The sequence below is a fragment of the Calonectris borealis genome, chromosome 1 (genome assembly GCF_964195595.1).
Source record: "Calonectris borealis chromosome 1, bCalBor7.hap1.2, whole genome shotgun sequence".
Taxonomy (NCBI): Eukaryota; Metazoa; Chordata; class Aves; order Procellariiformes; family Procellariidae; genus Calonectris; species Calonectris borealis.
Genome location: NC_134312.1, coordinates 140,394,052 through 140,416,818, shown reverse-complemented (window position 1 = coordinate 140,416,818; position 22,767 = coordinate 140,394,052). Strand labels below are relative to the sequence as shown.

General features: G+C 37.7%; 1 protein-coding gene across 2 annotated transcripts in view; it reads left to right on the top strand.

Moving 5' to 3' along the window:
* Positions 1-22,767, top strand: part of STS (steroid sulfatase) — a 134,854-nt gene that overhangs the window by 73,632 nt on the left and 38,455 nt on the right. For both annotated transcript variants that reach the window (XM_075133606.1, XM_075133614.1), the window contains exons 8-9: positions 6,091-6,228; positions 21,591-21,750. In XM_075133606.1, the coding sequence (XP_074989707.1) occupies positions 6,091-6,228; positions 21,591-21,750 (298 nt within the window). The remainder of the gene's footprint in view (positions 1-6,090; positions 6,229-21,590; positions 21,751-22,767) is intronic.

Here is a 22,767-nt window from a genome sequence, read left to right as displayed (position 1 = left end):
GAATCCAGGTCACAAAATCCAAGAGGGCTTCACTATGTAAACAGAAATATATTAAGTGGCCATGATTGGATTTACTGTGAATGTGCACTCCTGTTCCGAAATAAAACACTAATATAGATGTGCTTTTTCAGAACCAGATGCTACTTGTTTGGCAGAATGTCCTGTTGATATTGAAGATCCCACTAAGCTATCGTAGTAGGAATTCAGCATATTTGAGATTCCAGCTTTGTACTTTGGAGAAAACTTCATTGTATGGGCTGTTTCCATAGCATAACTTTAAAAACAATGGTAGCACAGTAGGACCGATTCAAGACTTTCCACTGAATCTATACTCCACTTTCTTCCTGCAGGAATGATTAAACATTTTGTAATTAGTTATGCATTTGTTTTCTGTTCTAGTCAAACAGTTATATTAGCTAGTATTCACTCTCACCTTTTAGGTCCATATGCCAATGCTTCCTCTATGTAGAATCACTCATCTTCTTAGGTGGATGTGTTCTGTTGACTGGCTAGATAATGTGCCATAACATCAATCTATTTCTTCATCCCAGAATTTCCACTTTCCAGTGGTTGTGTTCTAGCTCTGAATGTTAAACAAATTGCATGCAGAGTTTATATACTGTTCACCATATGTGCAGCCACTTCTTGTATTGCTGTCAATGGTTTTATTATTTTCCATCTTTACCTCAAGTGTTGTGCTCAATGACTAGGTCTGAAAGTGATAATTACTTCCCCACCGCAGAGACAAACTGATTTACATATTTATCAAGGGGAAACTGGATGGCTCTGAGCATACCACAGAAACATTTGCATATTTATAAACCTGAAATATACAAAAGCTAAAATTAAGATAGGGATGTCTTGGTCTTAGTTACTAAGCTTGTTTTTATACAAAGGTTTTAGTCAGTGGATTTGGTAATCAGAGCAGTGTATTAAAAAAGTGAAGTATCTTTTTTCATCACACAAAATCAACATAGAGATTAAAATGATTGTTAGCTTGTGAATGAAGGTGTGCAGAAGTTGCAACATTAAGTTTTCATAAGGTGAAAATCTTAGCCTTTGAGCCCTGAAGAGATGATGAACTGTGGAATTACCTTATTTTAACTTCTGTAGCATGAAGAGGGTCCCAAGAGGTTTACTATGTAGTAGCTATATAGTTGAATGGCATCAATACCTTTTCTGGGAGAAGTTTGAGCTTCCAGATACTTATGCATGTAGGGTTAATTTGTAGGAGTTTATGCATGTATTAAAAGCACTCCTGGCTTGCCATGCACAGAGGTGAACCCCTTCAGCTTCCAGTTAGTTGTGATTCTGGTTAATGATGCTATTAAAAAACAAACATTAGTATCAGTAGGGAATTCTGAAACAGCAAATAAAAAAAAAAACAAAACCCAAACCAAAACCAAACTACCTCTTCTAGGCAGAGATGTGATGTGATGGCTGATCTTCCCAGATCACTCTTTGTCCAATAATTGTCTCAAGCTTAGTGTAACCTTCTGGATACAACAGAGGAATGTGAAAGTCTGCTGGAGTCAGAAAAGAATGTTATATTTACAGGAGTTCCCTTTATCATCAACTGTCTTGTCCTGAGACAGATCCTTAACGCTCCTTCTGAATCCTGTTGTTTCTTCAAATCTGGCAAACTGCTTTAAAGCTTTCCTCATGAATAGACTATTTTGTCCTAATGCCTAGATTACACAGAGGTATTTTGTATTCTACAGCTTTTTATTCATAATTTCAGCAAGAATCTAAATTATTTCAAATTAACACAAATAACATTTCTGTCCTATTGACTTCAAATGACAGTAAGCTAATTCATGAATCAAATGCATTTTTTCATGTGCTTGCTTGACTAAACCTTTGAACAATTTTCTAAATCACTAACACATTTGTAAACACATTATTGTTTTTCAATGTTTGTACCTTGTTTTCAAAAGAATAATCATTTTTTATAAACCCTATATCTTAATGTAGATGAATACAATAAAGAGTTTTACATGGTTCAAAACTCCAGAAATTACATTCAGCATTAGAGAGGCTGGTTCAGCTACCATTCATGCTGTGTTAGAGAAGTTGAATAGTGGCATGGCACTCTTGGTTTCCTTCTAAAGAACAGACCCAATTGCTCTTTAGACTTTCACATGGCTATCACTCCGTTGAAATTGGCATTTTCACTTTGAGAATGAAAAAAACTCCTTATAATTTAACATAGCTTGGAGCAAGAGTGGAGAGCAGAATGTAGAGAGCAGTCCTCCGTATATTTTGGAGGAAGCTTTACTTAAATTTTGGAACATTGACATACTAATTAAAGCAAGTAACATCTTAATGCTGTCCTTAATCTGTTTTGTATCTTAAAAAATACAAATGAAAGAAAACTGTCCAATGATCTAATGCCTTTGTCTGCTACAACATTAGCTACTTATGTTGGGGTATACATTCCTAGAATGGCAATAGTAGGAGAAACTTGATTTGAAATTCTAGTTGCTAAATAACTTCAGAAATTATGCAGCTCCTTCAGTGTTAGATTGATTTTGTTGTTCAGAAATGTTGTCCTTCCAAATCTGTTCTGTTCAAATCAGAAAAACGTATACGTTAGCAACCACAGAGATGAGTGCAGCTGTTAATTTTTTAGAACATGGCTTTCAAGTGAGTCTTTTCAGTCAAGAATCCTTCCATATTTATTGATAATTTCCTACACTGGGGATAGCAAGCTATTGTTGCTTGTACAGAGCCACAGTTTTCCCAGTGTTTTGGCTTATTTATCCTACAGTTTCGTATTATGTATAAACTCTTTAGATCCAAAAAGTCTTTTAAAATTTGTATTGCTTTCTGCAACCATCAATAGTATCCTCAAAGGGGATACTAAGCCAGCTGAAATCCCATTCTTGTAATTCAAGAGCACATGACATATGATACCCTTCCAATCATATTTTATGGTTGAAGCAATACAGTTTTACCATCTTCTCTTACTCAGACATCATTTATCTGTTCACCACAGTCATTAAAGTGTGTTGCTCATGTAGTTACGTGTCTAGCACTTTGGGTAGGATTCATCTTATTGTCCTTGGTGTCTAATATGAAGGCATTTAGTTTTGAGTTATTTGCCTGTCTTCTCTTTTTTAATCAACAGGTAAAAAAGGCCTTTTTGCAGTTGTGATTCACCTCCTCCAAAATTAGGCAGCTAAAATAGGTCGGATGAAACTCTTCCTTGTTCATTAACCGGCATTGCCTGGGAATGTTTATACATCAATTTTAACTCAATTCTAAAGTCTCTGTGAAATCTACAGAAATAATAAGAGTGGAGGAGTTAGAGTAAAAAAGAAATTAAATTGTTATAAGAAAACAGAAAAGGATGTATTTTGCCTACTTTGTAGTATTTGCTTCCAAAATTGGTATAATATTACATGTGAAAGATATCTTTTCATAGAGATCCACAATACATTCTTTGCATTTTTCTTCTGTATTGGTTACCATTTAGAAATGCCAATAAGTGAATGTATTGCTTGTGTTAACAGTAGCCACATCAGTCAAATGCACTTTAATGGGGCTTATTTCCTGGTAGCACACACTTTATTGCTTATTTATAGTTTTCATTCTAGAAGATGTCAGTGTTCAAAATGAAAATAGAAATGGAAGTTTTGCTTCATTTCTGCAAGTGCATTGTGATTGCCATTCTCTGATGAGTATGTTATTTGAATTACCACTATTAGTCCATCTGTACTGAAAAATGTTGTTGCTAAAATAAATTGTCATTTTAGCATTTGTTAATTAACCTGAAAGTAGCCAATCCTCTTTGTGTTTAATAATCCAAACAAAGGAAATGGAAGTTTTACCATTAAGTTCAACAAGCTTTGGATGAGACTTTCTATGCATTTTATTGGGGTGCTTTTTTTCTGAAATGGGTAACACTTGAGTGTCAGAATTTTTTTTTCCTTTCACGTGAAGTCAAGCTACTCAACCTTGTTTCCAAAAAAAAAGTCATCATAATGATGACTGCTTTATTTAATTAATTGTGATAGCAAGACATTTTTCATTGCTTCTCATTTTTTCCCAGATTAATCAGGACATCAAAATGGCTATTATTGAATGACAGCAGATGTCTCTGATCACCAGAGATCATTTAATGTGAGGTACTGAGTGGGATTCTTGTTTTATTTTCATTTTGTTTTATGTACAGGATGAATTTGAAAATTCAATTTCATCAAGCAAAACTGTATAGGTAAAAAAAATGCATTTGTACATGTCATTGCACATATATTTGTGCAATCCTATTTATTATTTTCATCATAAAATCATAAAATCATAGATTGATACAAGTTCGAAGGCAACTCTGGAGGTCATGTGGCTGAATACCCACACATAATATCCTGATTTATCTATATACTCCACTTTTTTATCATCATTGCCACCTTTCCAAGGCATATTATAATTACTTAGCAAGTACATTCTCCAAACAATCTCAGAAGCCAATGGGAAATTGCCTCTTTCTTTCCTGGCACTAAGTCCACCTGCTGCAGCAAGCGAATGGCTTGTCAGATGGATCCGCATGATTTTCCCTCAACCCACCAACTTTATAAAGTCAGCCTTTGTAACAGATTTTCCTCAGCTCTGTTGGGAAATTTCAACTCCCACGAGGTTTCAAAATTTACATAAACAAATTCTCCTACTCTTACATTTCTTCTTTGCTCCTAGTTTACAAATAAGACCAACAGGTATCACTTATTTAACTGCTGGTGTTCCTTTATTCATGATCCAATCATTTGAGTTGATGAAAAATGAAGACAGACAACCTTTTTAACAAGGCAATTTTAGAATGCTATAACATTAAAAGACAAGTAGAAATAGTAGTTTCCTTATCCAGAAAGAAGAGCATGGTAACAGAAATGATGATGTGAAAATCATTAAAGGCGGCTCTGTATTTCAAAGTTCTTATCTCATCCTCTTTGACACAGTAATTGGGCATCAGCTGATGAATTAATTCTTAGTGGACAGGTGAGCAAATCAAAATTAACATTCAAATTGGATGATTCTTGGACGTTTAAGTAAAAAGAATAAAGATAAAAAGGTTGTGAAGACAGAATTATCTTTATATGCTCTGGGATCTCTAAAGGACAAGGTTAAAGCTCATTTGCAGGCTAATGTGAAGAAGTATATTCTTATACTTTGGTCGGTTTCCAGGACCAATAATTTTAGATTCCTAATCAGTATAAAATTCACTGGAGCAAGTTACAAAGAACGACTTCACTCTCATTCATATAGAAACCCTCTTTAAAGAGCTCCGTCTAAATAGGTTTAAATGTAATTTATGTGAACTGCAAGGCTCTCCACAGTGCCAAGGTAGTGTGAGGAGCCCTTTGTGAAAATGAAATGTGAGCCCACAGTGCCTTGGAGTTTCAGAGCATATCCATGTGGATTCTTCTTCTAAATATGTGCACGTGTGCGTTTATTACCTTGCACATTTTGAGTTTAGTTGATATCTATTCTTATATGATGAGAAATTAGGGACTAATTAGTAGGTTTGATAATGAAACCATGTGGTCTTCAGAGGCAGTCCATACATTAACTTCCTTTTCTTTCTTAGAATATCTTATTCTAACACTCACACTGAGATTTTTGCCATGCTGCCTCTATAGGTTGCTAGGCAGCAAAGCTTTACCCCCAAACTCTTAGCTCTGTTCTGCATGCTGAGACTCTTTCAGATATCCTCAGCAGTTTGAATCTTATTGCTGAGGGGTTTCCTTGATTGAGAGCAACTGCTTCGAAAGGTCACTGGCTCTCTGTGGATCAGCCCTTTTCTCTGATGTGCACAAATCTTCTCATTTTATACTTCAAGAAACCCTGCAGCAGTCAAACCATGGTCCTGATCACAACAATCCTTGTGCAGTTATCTCCTACTGTATGCTGCATAGTGCCAATTGCTATGTATAATAATGTTTATATGGAAAGCAATCTTAAAAAGGCATAAAGACAAAAATATTTGTACGTGTCAAGGTTAATGAAAAAAGCCACTTGAAGACTTTAAAGCTGTTCTTTTTTTCTGTTTTTTTTTTTGTTTGTTTTTTTTTTGTTTGTTTTGTTGGGTTTTTTTAGGGCAGATTCTGGATGTGCTGGAGAAATATAATCTGAGTAATAAAACTCTTGTATACTTTACGTCTGACCAAGGGGCTCATGTTGAAGAAATTTCCAGTTCGGGAGAAGTCCATGGAGGATACAATGGCATATATAAAGGTGAACATTCTCTGATGATTCTTAAAAACTGTGTCAGAAACTATCATCTCCTTGTTTTTGCTCCAGAACTGTAATGTAGTGGCCAAGAAGGTCAAAACTCGATTCCTTAATAGTAAACTTCTCATGATTGTCATTCTAAATTCAAACATAGGCAGTAAATATAAGGGGTTTACTTGTCAAATACAGCAGCTCACCAGAGTACATACTCAGCTAGAGCTCTGTGGACTAGCAAATATACTCTTGAACTGGGCAGAGATACAGCTTTGGAGGGATGTCAGTTCATAGTACTTTACTATAATGGCTGGATAGCAGAATAGAAAGGAAAAAAATGTGGTTTGTGAGCCATCAGGAATTGTAAATAGGAGCTAAATACAATGGAGTGAGTGGGATCACACGAAGATAGGATATAGAGAAGATGGGAGAACTAGTAACAAAGTCCAGTGTATTCATTACAGAAAAAGTAGAAAAGGAAAGTTAGGTTTAAAAAGAAAAATGAGGAGTTGAATTGGGATTGGGATGGGCAAGTTCAACAACAGCCAGAAGAAGACAAGATTTCAAGCAGAAAAGCCTGAATAGACTTTTGAAAATAATGCATAACACACTTACTGAATTGAAGACTGATCTGGAAATGGAGAGACTTTAGTTAAAAGGACAGAGTTTAGTTGTATTCTTTTAGTGCAGATCTTGAGGAGATTAATACTCCAAAATCTGTTTATTCTGTGGAGGCTTAAAATGTGTTTAAAGTCTACCTTATTGTAATACACTTTCTTCTGATGATATCACACAACAATACTGAAAGGTACTGCTTTTTTTGCAATATGTTGATCTTGTAGAAAGAAAAATTCCAGCTTAGCAAACAGCCTTCTTCATTTTGTCTGTTCCCATACCCCTGGCATGGTGTTCCCTTCAGTCAGCAGGAATGTAATACACCGTTATGGATACCTTTGAGAACATGGTTCCAACATGGGGATGAACATAATTATTGTCAGCAATGTATTTTTGAGAAAGGCAGAACAAGAAGAGGTAATAGGATAACAGGATGAGAGAATGAAGGATGTGGAGATGGAGGAATTCTGCTTGACAGTATGGCTATAACATTCAGTTACGGATTGGTCATAATCAAAGATTATGATTATTCAGTCACAGACTGCTCATAGACAACATTGTCAAATATGAAATAAAGGATTTCCTCTGACAAACTACAGAAAACAGTGTTCTCCAGTGTGCAAGTGGTGGACACACAGCATCAGGAAAATGAATGTCAAAATGTTTTTAATAATCTTCAATCTTATTGAAATAGGGTAGGAATGCTTGGTTTTATTATTTTTAATGAAATGCAGTGAACATTCTTGTCCTTTTACCAGAGATAACATTCTTTTCATTCTTTCACTAGGAAGTAGCTGTGTAATTTGTTTTCACTTCATATTTCAGGGGACAAGATCAAAGAAATTCACCAGTTTTTGGAAAGTCATTTACCAAACTTGAACCTTTTAATTGTAGAGAGAAAGAAGTAAATTGCCTTCAGGTATGATTTTTTAAAAAAGTAGTATTGCAGAACTACAAAATCACGTAGTAGTTGAGTCTGGAAGGAACCTCCCAAGGTCTGTAGTCCTAGCCCCTGCAGAGCAGGGTCAGCTAGAGCAGGTTGCTCAGGGCTGTGTCCAGTCAAGTTATGAAAATCTCCAATGATGGAGACTCCACAGCCTCTCTGGGCAACTTGCTCCAGTGTTTGATCACACTCACTATAAAAAAAGCTTTTTCTTATGTTTAAATGGAATTTTCTGTGTTTCAGTTTGTGCCCATTGCCTCTTGTCCTGTCACTGGGCACCGCTGAAAAGAGCCTAGCTCCGTCCTCTTTATTCAGGTAAATCCATGTATCCATACAGATGGGTAAGATCCCATGGAGCCTTCTCTTCTCCAGGCTGAACAGTTCCAGCTCTCTCAGCCCCTCCTCATATGTCAAATGCTCCAACCGCTTAATCATTCTCATGGCCCTCCTTGGAACTCACTCCAGTATGTCCATGTCTCTCTTGTACTGGGGAGCTCTGCACTTGGACCCAGCACTCCAGATGTGTAAGCAGAGGATAAGGATCACCCCCCTCGACTTCTGGAAACATTCTTCCTAAAGCAGCCCAGGATGATGGTGGCCTTCCTTGCCACAAAGGCACATTGCTGGCTCACATTCAACTAGTTGTCCACCAGGACACCCAGGTCCTTCTCTGCAGAGCCGCTTTCCAGCCAGTCAGGCCCCAGACTTTGCTGGTGCTAGAGGTTATTCCTTGTCAGATGCAGGACTTGGTATTTCCCTTTGCTGAACTTCATAATGTTCCTTTTGGCCCATTTTTCCAGCCTGTCGAGATCCCTCTGGATGGTAGCACAAGCATCAGTTGATCAGCCACTCCTCCCAGTTTTGTGTCATCTGCAAAACTGCAAGAAGGAAGAAAGATAGACATACGCAGTAAGCAATAACAATACAGTGAGCTTTTCAAGCGAGAAGACTCCACAGTTTTTAGTCAGTAGGTATCTCTCTGAGAAATGACCCTTATATTTTAAGAGAGCTACGAAGGAAACGCTACACAAGCAAAACAATCAATGCCAAAGTCATGAGGTTACAAACTATCAGATGGGTCCCCTTGGGCTAACACCAGAGTGAAACGTGTCTTGAACATTAGCACATAGGCCTTACATAGTGATTTAAGTAATTAAGAAACCATATGGTTACATAGCCGTAGCTGTAGGCACGGCCTGAGGTGTTTTAGAAGCTCTAAAAAATATTTGCCTTCTAGAATGCCAGACATAAGATACAGGATAAATGACAAGGTGGAAAAAAAAGACAAATACACTGAGCAATATGCCTTCCTAAGGAACTTTGATTGAATGGAGTCTTTTCTATCAAGCCTTGCAAAATTTTGTATTCATACTTACAGAATGGAGAACAATTTGAAATAGATCTTACGTGAATTAATAAAAAATATGATTGATAGGGTTACTTGGGGAGTGATGGGTCTTCTTATTTTTAAAATGAATTGTGTGGTTTAGAGTTACCACCAATGCTATGCTAGCAAATGTTGTAATATATTATGGGATAGAAAATAAGAAACAAAGTAATTATTGTATAAAAGACATTCTTAATAAAATAAAAAGAAATTAAAAGACCCATGCAATCAGTTGAATATACAATCAGTTGAATATACTTTTACTGTTTTAAAATACAATGAATTCTGCTTTATCTTCCACTCTTTCCATCTCCATATCAGTCCTTAATTTAAGAGGTATATTATGCATCATTTTTAGAAGGACTGAAGTGGAAGTGATCAATTATTTGCATAATTAGCAGTTTTCATACATAAGAATTTATTCATATTAACAGTCATGTACAATGAAAAGTGTTAGAGGTCTGTACATCTCTGGCAGATTTAATGAAAACCAGATCTGTGAAGCCCTAAGTCTCAGGCACTGAGATAGCAATGTGCTTAAAAAAGCAAAAGGACTATCTTTATGCTCCTTGTGCTCATGTGTGCATGTACTAGGAATTTGCTTTATCTGATGAGTAGTTTACAAAACTGGGAGACAGGCACATCCTTTCTCCCTGTCTCTGCTAGACAATCTCCTCTACTTACCTTTTTGTATATGAGTGCTGCATGAATGTAAATATGAATCAAGCCACTTAACCTTCTTGTCAGAGCTGGAGCAGTATGCTCAGCAATAATTGGTTCTGCCCTAAAATCAAAAGCTCTCAACAGATCTCCACAATTCGAACTCAGTAATTTATCTTGATGTCCAGCCAAATAAACACCAATAATAAAATTTAAGAGGAGTTTGGAGAGTTGGGCTAGCACTGAAAGACTGAATGCAAAAAGGGAAAACTGCTGTTTGAAGGTTTTATTACTCTGGATTCTAACTGTGGAACAGTCATCGTAAATTTGGTTAGCCCTTGAAATTAGAAACCAGAGCTAACATACTGTTTAACTAGTTGCTGTCATACACAGTCTGATTTATCTCTTCAGTATCATTTTTTTAGAAGATATTATATAGTAATATTAAAGTGATGGATCAAAATCATGGCATCTCTTTCCAGTGGTGTTTTTCTGATGGTTGTCAGGATCAGAAGTCTTGGAGGAAGATGCAGGAGTTGTGTAGTGAATAAAGATGATCCCTAAGAAGATCTCCTCCTAATCCTAGATATTATGACCATGGTTTAAGGTGTGAATCCTAACAATTGAGATTCTACAAAGAGTTTTAGCATAAATTTTCATCATATAAAGATGGAATTCCACTTTGAACCTTTCTAAATTCTTAGCGTAACCTAAATCCTTTGGCAATGAGAACACAATGAGAATTGACTATTTTGAAATGGGAAAGTTGCAAATTTCATGGAACATCTTGGAGTTTAATACTGTTTCCTCATTGATATAGGACAAAGGAAGGAAAACTTATAAGGAAAGCTTATCTTTGTTTTATATACTTTTATTGTGCCACTTTCCCTTTAATACCTCATTTAGAAAAGAATTGTCTTGTCAGTCTCTCATCAATCTTAACTGATGAGTTTTTCCTTGTCCCTAATTTCTTGTTATTTTCTTCTGTGAACTATTTCTAATTATGCAATATATTCTTTTAAAATGACTTTACAAGTATTGCCTTTCGGGTTTTGCCATGAAGTATCACTACCTGTTTATTTACTTACTTTTTAATATTAGCCATTTCATCCTATAGACTGCCTGTTGTCTTTGTAACTTACTGATTACAGATGTGCATTAAGCATTAGTCTTTGCAAAGGTTCTTTTTCTTAAGTATGCAGTGAAGGTTAGGGTATGAATAACTAAGACTGTAGACCCTAGTTCAATTATTTTTTCTCTCATGTTCGTTCTACTGCACATATTTTTACAGAATTTGAACTTGCATCTTGTTTCCTGTTCATCCAACTTGGTGTGAAGTCATAGAATCATAGAATCATAAAATCATTAAAGTTGGAAAAGACCTCTAAGATCATCGAGTCCAACCATCAACCCAACACCACCATGCCCACTTAACCGTGTCCCTAAGCGCCGCATCTACACATCTTTTAAATACTTCCAGGGATGGTGACTCCACCACTTCCCTGGGCAGCCTGTTCCAAGGCCTGACCACTCTTTCAGTAAAGAAATTTTTCCTAATGTCCAATCTAAACCTCCTTCGGCGCAACTTGGGGCTATTTCCTCTTGTCCTATCGCTAGTTACTTGGCAGAAGAGACCAACACCCACCTCGCTACAACCTCCTTCCAGGTAGTTGTAGAGCGCGATAAGGTCTCCCCTCAGCCTCCTCTTCTTCAGACTAAATAAACCCAGTTCCCTCAGCTGCTCCTCATGAGACTTGTTCTCCAGGCCCTTCACCAGCTTCGTTGCCCTTCTCTGGACACGCTCCAGCACCTCCATGTCCTTCTTGTAGTGAGGGGCCCAAAACTGAACACAGTATTCGAGGTGTGGCCTCACCAGTGCCGAGTACAGGGGCATGATCACTTCCCTACTCCTGCTGGCCACACTATTTCTGATACAGGCCAGGATGCCATTGGCCTTCTTGGCCACCTGGGCACACTGCCAGCCCATGTTCAGCCAGCTGTCAACCAGCACCCCAAGGTCCTTTTCCTCTGGGCAGCTTTCCAGCCACTCTTCCCCAAGCCTGTAGCGTTGCCTGGGGTTGTTGTGACCCAAGTGCAGGACCCGGCACTTGGCCTTGTTAAACCTCATACAATTGGCCTCAGCCCATCCATCCAGCCTGTCCAGGTCCCTCTGCAGAGCCTTCCTACCCTCCAGCAGATCAACATTCCCACCCAACTTGGTATCATCTGCAAACTTACTGAGAGAGCACTCAATCCCCTCATCCAGATCATTGATAAAGATATTGAACGAGACCGACCCCAGTACAGAGCCCTGGGGAACACCGCTCGTGACCGGTCGCCAACTGGATTTAACTCCATTCACCACAACTCTCTGGGCTCGGCCGTCCAGCCAGTTTTTGACCCAGCGAATAGTACACCTGTCTAAGCCATGAGCTGCCAGCTTCTCCAGGAGAATGCTGTGGGGGAGAGTGTCAAAGGCTTTACTGAAGTCCAGGTAGACCACATCCACAGCCTTTCCCTCATCCACTAGGCGGGTCACCTGGTCATAGAAGGAGATCAGGTTGGTCAAGCAGGACCTGCCTTTCATGAGCCTGAGCTGGCTGGGCCTGATTCCCTGGTTGTCCCACACATGCCTTGTGAGCGCCCTCAAGATGAACTGCTCCATAATCTTCCCCGGCACCAAGGTCAGACTGACAGGCCTGTAGTTCCCCAGATCCTCCTTCCGGCCCTTCTTGTAGATGGGTGTCACATTGGCAAGCCTCCAGTCATCTGGGACCTCCCCTGTTAACCAGGACTGCTGATAAATGATGGAGAGTGGCTTGGCAAGCTCCTCCGCCAGCTGCCTCAGTACTCTTGAGTGGATCGCATCTGGCCCCATAGACTTGTGAGCGTTCAGGTGGCATAGTAGGTCATTAACTGCTTCCTCTTGGATTATGGGGGGTTTATCCTGCTCGCCGTCCCTGTCTTCCAGCTCAGGGGGCTGAATACCCTGAGGACAACTCGTCTGACTGGGGCAAAGAAGGCGTTAAGTACCTCAGACTTTTCCTCATCCTTGGTGGCAATGTTCCCTCCCGCATCCAATGAAGGATGGAGATTCTCCTTGGCTCTCTTTTTGTCATTAATATATTTGTAAAGACATTTTTTGTTATCTCTTAAGACAGTGGCCAGTTTGGATTCTAGCTGGGCTTTTGCCTTTCTAATTTCCTCTCTGCACGACCTAACAAGATCCCTGTACAGATCCCTGTACTCTTCTTGAGTTGCCCCTGCCCCTTCTTCCACAAGTGATAAACTCTCCTTTTTTTCCTGAGTCCCAGCCAGAGCTCCCCGTTCAGCCAGGCCGGTCGTCTTCCCCGCCCGTTCTTCTTACGGCACATGGGGACAGCCTGCTCCTGCGCCTTTAAGACTTCCTTCTTGAAGAACGTCCAGCCTTCCTGGACCCCTTTGCCCTTCAGGACTCTCTCCCAAGGGACTCTCACAACCAGTGTCTTGAACAGGCCAAAGTCCGCCCTCCGGAAGTCCATGGTAGCGGTTTTGCTGGCCCCCCTCCTTACTCCACCAAGAATCGAGAATTCTACCATTTCATGGTCACTAAACCCAAGATGGCCTCCGACCACCACATCTCCCACCAGTCCTTCTCTGTTTGTAAACAGCAGGTCAAGCAAGGCACCTCCCCTGGTAGGCTCACTTGCCAGCTGTGTCAGGAAGTCATCTTCCACACACTCCAGGAACCTCCTAGACTTTTGCCTCTCTGCTGTGCTGTATTTCCAGCAGACATCCAGTAAGTTGAAGTTCTCCACGAGAACAAGGGCTAGCAATTGTGAGACTTCTGCCAGCTGCTTGCAGAATGCTTCATCTGCCTCTTCATCCTGGTTAGGTGGTCTATAACAGACTCCCTTCAGACATCTGCCTTGTTGGCCTTCCCCCTCATCCTTACCCACAAGCACTCGACCTTAACATCACAATCGTTGAGCTCTAGACAATCGAAACACTCCCTAACATACAGAGCTACCCCACTGCCTCTCCTTCCTTGCCTGTCCCTTCTGAAGTCCATTATCTTTTCTTCTGAATTTGATCAACCTGTGATACTTCGGGTCATACATGGATTTTTCAATTCCACCGTTCACTTCCCTTCCAAAATTGAAGTAAATATATTAAAATAACAAGGGACTTACTACAGAGTAGCATCAAAGGTAGCTTACTATTTACTTTTTTGCACAGTGTTGTAGGCTGTTTGTTTTATCTCTGTGTTTCCTGCCTGTTAGTCAGATTTTGATTCATGGCAACCTTTTGTCTCCTAACCCATGATTGATGTTCCAGAAACTTTTCCTGAAGGTCCTTGTCAAAGATCTTTCAAAGGTTTAAATCTAGATACAGCCTCTAAAACAAAAAACATGGCTATTAGTAAGAATTTCTTCCCAGAAACTCAAGACCTTCTTACATGAGCTCCTGAAGGACTCCTGTTTGCATACATGGTAATATATTTTTCCTGGCTACTTAGTGTTTTGATCAGAAACTGATCAAAGAAATTATCAGTTTCTCTCAGAAACCTAGTAGTTCCTGTGGACCTATTGGACCAATGGGTCCTTTGAGTAATTTGAGTTACAAACTTCCAGTTTGTGATATATTTTCTTGAAAAATCTTTTTTTCTATGTATTTTCCTATTTAGCTCTTTAGTGTTCATACCAGATCACTGAACGTTTTTTCATATATTGGCATATAAGTCGTATCTGATGTATAATTTATAATCTCTAAGTTATTTATAACATATAAGTTATTTTGACTTATAACACATAAATTATGGTTCTTTTAATCCTGTTAATATTAACATTTTCAGATTGCAATATGGAAACTATTGTGTTTAAATGAAGTTTTTTCTTAAAATTTTCTATGTAATTTTTCCAGCAATTTTTTTTTTTTCCGGTTCTGTGACATTTCTCTGTTAAAAGGTATGGAACTTTGAGGTATTGTTTTTGTATGTGATATCCAGGATATCCGCACTGACTTCTTCATCGGTGTTTTTCGCTATCTTTCTCATTAGTATGACATCTGCAATTTAAGCATGTCCATTTGAGCTAGTCACCTTAGCTTTCCTTTAGGAACAGAAATAAGGTTAGATTTTCTGAAATATTTAGATCTCTACTTTAGAATAAGATAACTAGAATAAATAGATGAATAGAGTATTCTCTCCATTGAATAAACAAGCAGCTTAAGATTAGTGGTCTAAAGAATGCCATTATATTCTTCTTTGGTACTCTGAGATATTGAATCTAATTATTTTGTGGTAATTTTTATTTAGTTGCTTAGTGACTAGTTTCTTGAATTAGCTTCGGTGTGTTATAAAATATGCCGTTCCTGTTGCATACTTTATTGCAGTAAACAGTGAAGGCATTAAAACTTTTCTCTACACTTTTTCTCATTATACTGTTTCACCGGTACATATGCAGGCAGTGGAAGTCCTCCCTCATTATCACTTGTTGACATCTATCCCACTCTGTTACACATGGGATTTTCTATGGAGTCTCTTTGCATCTCTTGATACTCTTACTGTCAGCTTCTTTTGGACACGTAGCTAAATATATTTTGACTGTACCTTGAACCAGAACATTAGCAACACTGTCTGTCTTTGTATTTATGAAGCATTTAGCACAATGCATACAGGCACTTGGCTACTGTTATGCTGCTAGAGTAGGTCATGAGTTATGCTGCTAGTGGAAATGGAGTAAAATGCTGTTAATGGCAAACCATTTAAACAACATTCATTTTAAGTGCTTTGTGCCTTAGAAATAGATATATTCATAGTTACTTTGTTAATATCCATGAAAAATACTAAATGAATGTTTCTTAAGGACTTAGATGATCATTTTTTTAAAATCACATCTACTGCAGATCTGTGAGAGCTAAACAAGGACTGGAGGAATTGATTATCTAATATTTTATTGAAATTTATTATTTTTATACAATCTCATATACCGGAGTGATAAGTTCATTCAGCAGTGTTTCTTGAAGCTATTAGTAAACCTTTTCCTATCTGCAAGCCACAGAAAAATCAAACTGACCATTACTTTGGCCTCAGGAACTATGCTATTGCATATTTAGTGATATTAGTTGGAGTTTCACTTTTGACTTTAATGAGAGCAAGAATTGACCTTTTTTTTCAAATGTACTGTATTTTTATATTCTCTCTGAAGTGATCCAGATTTTTAAATAATCAATCCATCTTGTAATTTCTTGAAACAGAAAACATCCTGAGAGACAATTTCATTGATTGCAAGAAAGATCACATGAAAACATGTCCAAATGAGCTACATTTATTAGATTCACCTGTACAAAACAAGCTCAGGTTGAAAATTAACAAAAGCAGTACAAGAAACAGATTAAAAATCAGTAAAATAAAGAGTGGGCTTGCCATTGAAAATAAATTGTTGTTTGCTTTATAAGGTAAGCAATAGTAACCAGTTTTGATTGTCAATATTTGTAGCGTAAAGTCCACTACAGATGGGTAAAGTAATTAATTTCCTTGTATTTTTTTATCATTCAAGAGAATAAATTGGGTTTGGAATCTTTGTTTTTAGAAGAACATAAGGAGGAAGGAAAGAGTAGTATGATTATAATCCAAGTGATCTAAGAAAGTTATTTTAAATGGTTTTCATCATTCATCATTCAAAATATTAATAGTGATATACCACAGAGTTCTCCTTTATATATCATCTTTTGTAAAAGCTCTATTCCCAGAGTTGGGTAATAGCAGTCAATTTAAACCAGAGAGAGAAAAAAAAAAAGATATTCTTTTAGCTAAGATTTGAAATGAGGTTAAAATGGAAATTTGACATCATGTTGTGGATGACTGCAGAGAGTTATGTCTCTACTTTGCCTGCACCTGCAGATTTTTCAGCAGAGATGAATGTAGGCTATTGTTCAATGTAACACTGAAGGGTGCAGCTACTCAGAAAGCATAGATATCTAAGCATGAAAATACAGCCTGAGGTGTTTTATGCTGTTTTAAAAACATTTTTTGAAAAATTTAAGAGAACAAAAATAATATATAGCTAGGCTGCCTAGGGTTTGCCAGGCATACATACTAGGTTGCTGCCTTTTCTCTGTTTCAAGCAAAATACAAACCTAATGAGTCAGATCCTGAAATATCAAGAGATTTTATTTTTAAATAATGACCTTTTGTGTATTTTTTATTTTCCTTCACATATTTTAGCCATTTGGATGTTTGCTTCATGTTTCAAGCATTAGTAGTGAAACCTTGATTTATTTTTTAAGGAAAAAAGAATGTAGATGGCTTGAACAATGTTTAACAGCTAGAGTTTTAGAGACAATGTATATCAAGGGATTTGTAATCATATAATGGTATTAAGCAACTCTAGTGATGTCACTAAACACAGTTCTAATAAAGATGAACACGACGTAGGCGTACATAATAGAAGACAGTCTTCCGCAATGATCTGTAATTCCTGCCCTGGTTTCCTGCTATTCCTAACCTCCAGAGATATCAAAAAATTATGCTCCAATTAGTCTTTTGAAAGGAAAACAGCAGTCACTTCTTCATAGACATAAGCGAGGAGAAAGCCCTGCTGTGGAGCCTATTTTGCTTTTTGTACCTCACAGCAGGAAGGCAGAGTTTGCTGAGTACTCCCTTTGTGCTTGGGTAATGTGCAAGTTTTCTGTCCTGTTCTGTAGCCATTCAAGAAAATTGTACTGTGAACCTAGGAGCTGTGCAAGTAGTCCAATATCTAGGTTTTAAGAACTGCGACATGTGTGGGAATGGGATTCACCACTTACCTTGAAATTGCTCTGTCTTCAGATTATACAGGAGGCAACAGTAAAACGAGAGTTTATTTGAACAATCCAACCTAGCTAGCACTATTACTAGGTTCAGACAGGTATACAGAAATAAAAGGAACCTTACACTTAAAGGTACCTATGGTATAGTGTGGAGAAGAATTAAGAGGTGGCCTAATGAGTACCAGCTGATTCAAGAACAGAAACAGGTGAAGAGAATTGTGAGCAGACATGTGATCATTGCCTGAAGGAAGATATAAGGGAGGCAATGGAGAGAGACATGCAATGAATGGAGAGAGAGATAGTAGGGCTGCCCTGTTATGATAAAGGCTGTGCATGTATGCTGCAACAAATGGTGCCTGAACAGGGACTGAAGAAGAAAACCTGAAGAAAGAAGGTCTTGGAGAAAGGAAATAGAAATATCCAGTGGCGAGCCCCACTGAACTGCAAAAGCTGTTGAAAAGAAACAGGAAAAAAGCCGTTGAAAGGAAACAGGATAGAAGCTGTTGAAAGGAAACAGAAAAAAAAGCCATTGAAAGGAAACGGGAAAAAAGAAAAAAGCCGTTGAAAAGAAACAGATACAGAGGTGAGCAGCCGCGGGGAAGTTATATGAACTTTATACATTGGTCATGGGGCAGTCGGCATCTCAGTAGAAGAACTGCAGAAGAGGAAAACTTTGCAATTAGAAGTTCTAGAAGGAATATTGTGTGTATGCACCTCTGCAGAAGTTGTGTCCTGCAGAGCAGGTGTTGCAAAACGTGACTGATTCAGCAATTCTGGAGGCAAAATCAAAAGATAAGAAAGATTCATTTGAACTTGTGCCAACAGCGGATGAAGCTTTACAGAGACAGAGGCTAAAGATGAACTTGTTCTAGTGAATGTAATGGCAGCAATTCTGGAAGAAAAATCAAAAGATAAGAAAGATTCACTTGAACTTGCGCCAATGGCGGATGAAGTTTTGTAGCGATAGAGGCTAAAGCACCATTTGTTCCCGCCCTCCCACCCCAAGAAGATCTGCTGCGGGGATTCATACCCACACACACACTTATCAGTGATGTTCTAGAGGAAAGTGAACTGTGTGATGGAGAATAGGAAAAAGAAATAGAAATGTTAATAGGAAAAAGAATTAGAAATGTTAAGTTTGTGTAAGGAGGTATGCAAATCAATAAAAGAATATGGGTTATGGAGAATAGGAACAAGAATTAGATTAAGGAGGTATGCAAATCAATAAAAGAATATGGGTTATGGAGAATAAGAAAAAGAATTAGAAATGTTAAGTTTGTCTACCATATGAGGTGATTAAGGAGGTACGCAAATCAATAAAAAGAATATGGGTCACAGGTTTCATTTGAATATGAACTTGTTCTAGTGAACATAATGAACAATTTGGCAATTGAGAACAAAAAAGGGGGTGATGTGGAGAAGAATTCTGGAATCAGGAGTTTTGGATAGGACTTTGGCAATGCTACAAAATCATAAACAAAAAAGGGGGAGATGTGGAGAAGAATTAAGAGGTGGCCTAATGAGTACCAGCTGATTCAAGAACAGAAACAGGTGAAGGGAATTGTGAGCAGACCTGTGATCGTTGCCTGAAGGAAGATATAAGGGAGGCAATGGAGAGAGACAAGAGGGAGAGATGGTAGGGCTGCCCTGTTACGATAAAGGTTGTGCATGTATGCTGCAATAGTATAGATCAGCTCTTAGAGTTTTCTGTCTGTCCATACTGTCCAACCAACAAACAGTTGTGATGTTTACTCAGAACTAGGATCCAGCTCATGAACTAAATCATCTCCCTGGCATAACTGTTCACTGAAAAATATCTTAAATTGAGGATAGCTGTAATTTTATGTCCTTATACTTTTCCTGGATTTTTATTCAGATTTAACTACTCTCACTCAACAGGATTTCTGTGAACCATAACTCAGGATATTAATCTTGACACTTTTCTGCTAGGTAACACATAATCCCCACCAAACTTTTAAAATCCTAATGACTGTTTTACAAGCATGGAGTCACCTTTTCTACAGAAGATGCACACAGTCTATTGACATCTACACTCAAACTACCCGTATTAACAACCCATCAGCGTACTGTTGGGTGAACACTTCCTTCTGCTAAGTGACAGGTGCTTTAAACCTCACCATATAACACCCTTATAAACTTAGATCTACATTTTCTTTAGATTTTTGTTTTGAAAATCATATTTTTTTTTATAAGAATGTAAACAAAAATAATCCATGTATCTTACTCCTGAGTTTTAGAATAGGTAGCCATGTGCGTTACGGTGAGAATGGAATCGCATTTGATGCAGTGACAAGAGTAAATTTTTAAGACTGCTCTAAAAGACGGATAGTCTTGTTGAGATCTGAACTTGGTACTGCTTTCCAAGAACAGCTTAAGCAAAGATGGTTGCTTGATGTAATGTTGGATCTTAAAAAGTCTAAGTTTTCTGGTGTTAGACTAGATAATCATGTGTCCCTGACTATTCAATATTATGAATTCTGATAAAGCGCATGAAAAAAGGTAAGCAAAAATCTGGTATAACAAAGAATCATGAGCTAAAGTTTTTTCAGCCACGAGACTGTATGTATGTATAATGGGTAAAGATCTATGCAAAAAATAGTTTTCTCTCTTGAAGTTGCCACTTACCTTTATGAACAGTGAAAATTCTGTAGAAAACCTTATTGAGCAGTGAAAAACCTGTAAAAAAACAGGTGGATTCTGAATCCTCCAATGCTGAAATAGAAAAGATCATTGAGGAGTCAGTAAGATAGACAGCATGTATGGCAAGGCCTGGTCTTGACAATAAAGATATTAAAATCTGTGTGGTGCTTTGAAGGTCTAAGAGGCTGAGACTATTAGATACTTTGTTGTAATATTTTGTTCTTTTGTGGTTTTTTTTTTTTACTTGAAAGAGGGAGATACAGGAAAAACAGGCTCATAGTATTTTTGTTTGAACCATGAACTGTTGTTGGATTCAGTTAGTGACAGGAATTCAACACACATATTCCTCTTCTTTCAGACGTCTCTATTATATAAAACAATCTCAATTCAGTTGTAAATTCCTGGCCCAGACCATGCTTAACCACATCCAAAACCCATCCGTTTACCAGAAATATTTTTTTCCAAGTGATATATTAATTTCAAAGATAAACCTGAAGTGTGTACATAGTCACGTGACTGTGTAAGACATTAATAATAGTACTTGTGATAGCTCTCCATATAGAGTTTCATCAATCACGTGTTAAGTAATGGTAGAAATGTTGTCATAGAATAAACACTTTGCCCTTCTCCAAAGATGTCGGGAGGACTGTGAATTGATGGATATTGTAGAAACAAAGGAAATGGCTGCAATGTAGTGCTGAATGCAATCAGCTATAGTGTATTTGATGCAACTGTGCTGGTTTAGAAGTTGAAAAGATCTTCACAGCATCCTGAGATCTACCATCACTGTAGTGAATTTCTTCCTAATGCATTGAATTGGAGAATTCAGTAACATAGATTAGTATAAATTAGTACTTCCTTCTATCTAAAGTCATTAAGCACCATTTTTAATAAAATATCATATATCTTCTCTGGGTTCATACCTCAGACATACAGGCATACATCAATTTATTTTTGATTCTTGTTTTTTGGTTTTATCTTCCCATACCTATGTGGCATACTATCTAGACCAAATTCTATATGAAGATTCCTGCAAGACCCCTTTTTATCTCCTACAGCTGTGGTGTTTTTTTTTTTTTGTAAACTAAATATATTTTATAAGCTCTGGCTAATACATATTAGTAGATTTACTATGAGAAAGATACTGATTGTAGGTGGAAATTCTAAACCTAGCAGATTAAAAATAAAATAAATGCATTTAATGAAAAGATTCTAGCTAGACAGAATGTTTAATATTTAGAAACTAAATCTTGCAGAGGGGGTATTTTTCTAAGAAGAATTGATTTTTTAACAAATAAAACTTTCATTTTTCAGGTGGAAAATCAATGAACTGGGAAGGAGGTATTCGTGTGCCAGGGCTTCTCCGTTGGCTTGGAGTCATACAGGCTGGTGCCTATATTGATGAGCCAACAAGTAACATGGATATATTTCCTACTATAGTCCAACTTGCTGAGGCACAGTTACCCTCTGACAGGTATGCTCTGTAGTTATCTCTGTTTTAGAGAAAGTCTCATCAGCATTTTGTACATTCCAGTGATGTCTATTAAGATAGAGGTGAGAATGAAAAGAAAAAATTACATTTTAAAAGCACTTTTTTGTCATTACTTACAGCAGTATGTTGTCTCTTTTCATATGGACATACTGATACATTTTACAGAAACATTGTATGTAAACGCAGGTTAACTTGCAGAACAAGCACCAAGCAACATGAGGGTAAGAGAATAACACCAAGAGCAACATACTGTCAAATCATGGCTTAGAATTATTTACTAAAAGCAAAATGAATGTATCAAAAAAGGTTCTGTTCTGTATGAGTGAACGTGGTAGAAAAAGGAAATGCAAGTGTAAATTATTTTAAACTTTACGAGCTCAACCTTGGCCTGCTTAGTATAACAAAACACATCAAAATGCTAGCTAGGCTTTTCTCAGAGGATTTTTTGTTCTCTACCAAGTTAGTGAAAATAATCCCTTACAGAGTTTTGCAGCCTGGCAAGAAAACCCCCTGGACTTCTAAAATTCGTAAGATGCTTTATGGACACTCCTACATCCCTGTGCTTTGTCTTGCTCAGGAGATATCCAGTCTCAGCAGCAAGGTGCCTCCACCTAAACTCTGTTGCCATCCAAATCCATAAGTGGGGAAACCTGCTGATATACATATACTTTGAACACCCCTACCACACACAAACAGCTTTTGAGCACAAAGCATCTAGAATCCGCATGAGTAAAACCAGTGGTGAGCAGAGATGCTCTGCTAACGGTGATTCATTGAGTGCTTGAAGGAAATGGCAGGGCAGGACATGTGTAAGACATGAAAAATTAGTCAGACTGGTCCTGACAGATCCCCTACAAACAGTAACTGTTGAACCTAAGAGGTTCAGATTGTTCTTAATGTGGGCCGATATTATGCACTTTGTTTTTGTATTTCTTGAATGTTTCCTTAAATAATGTACAAATCCAAGGGGAAAAGCACTTGAAGGTTTTTCTCCAAATT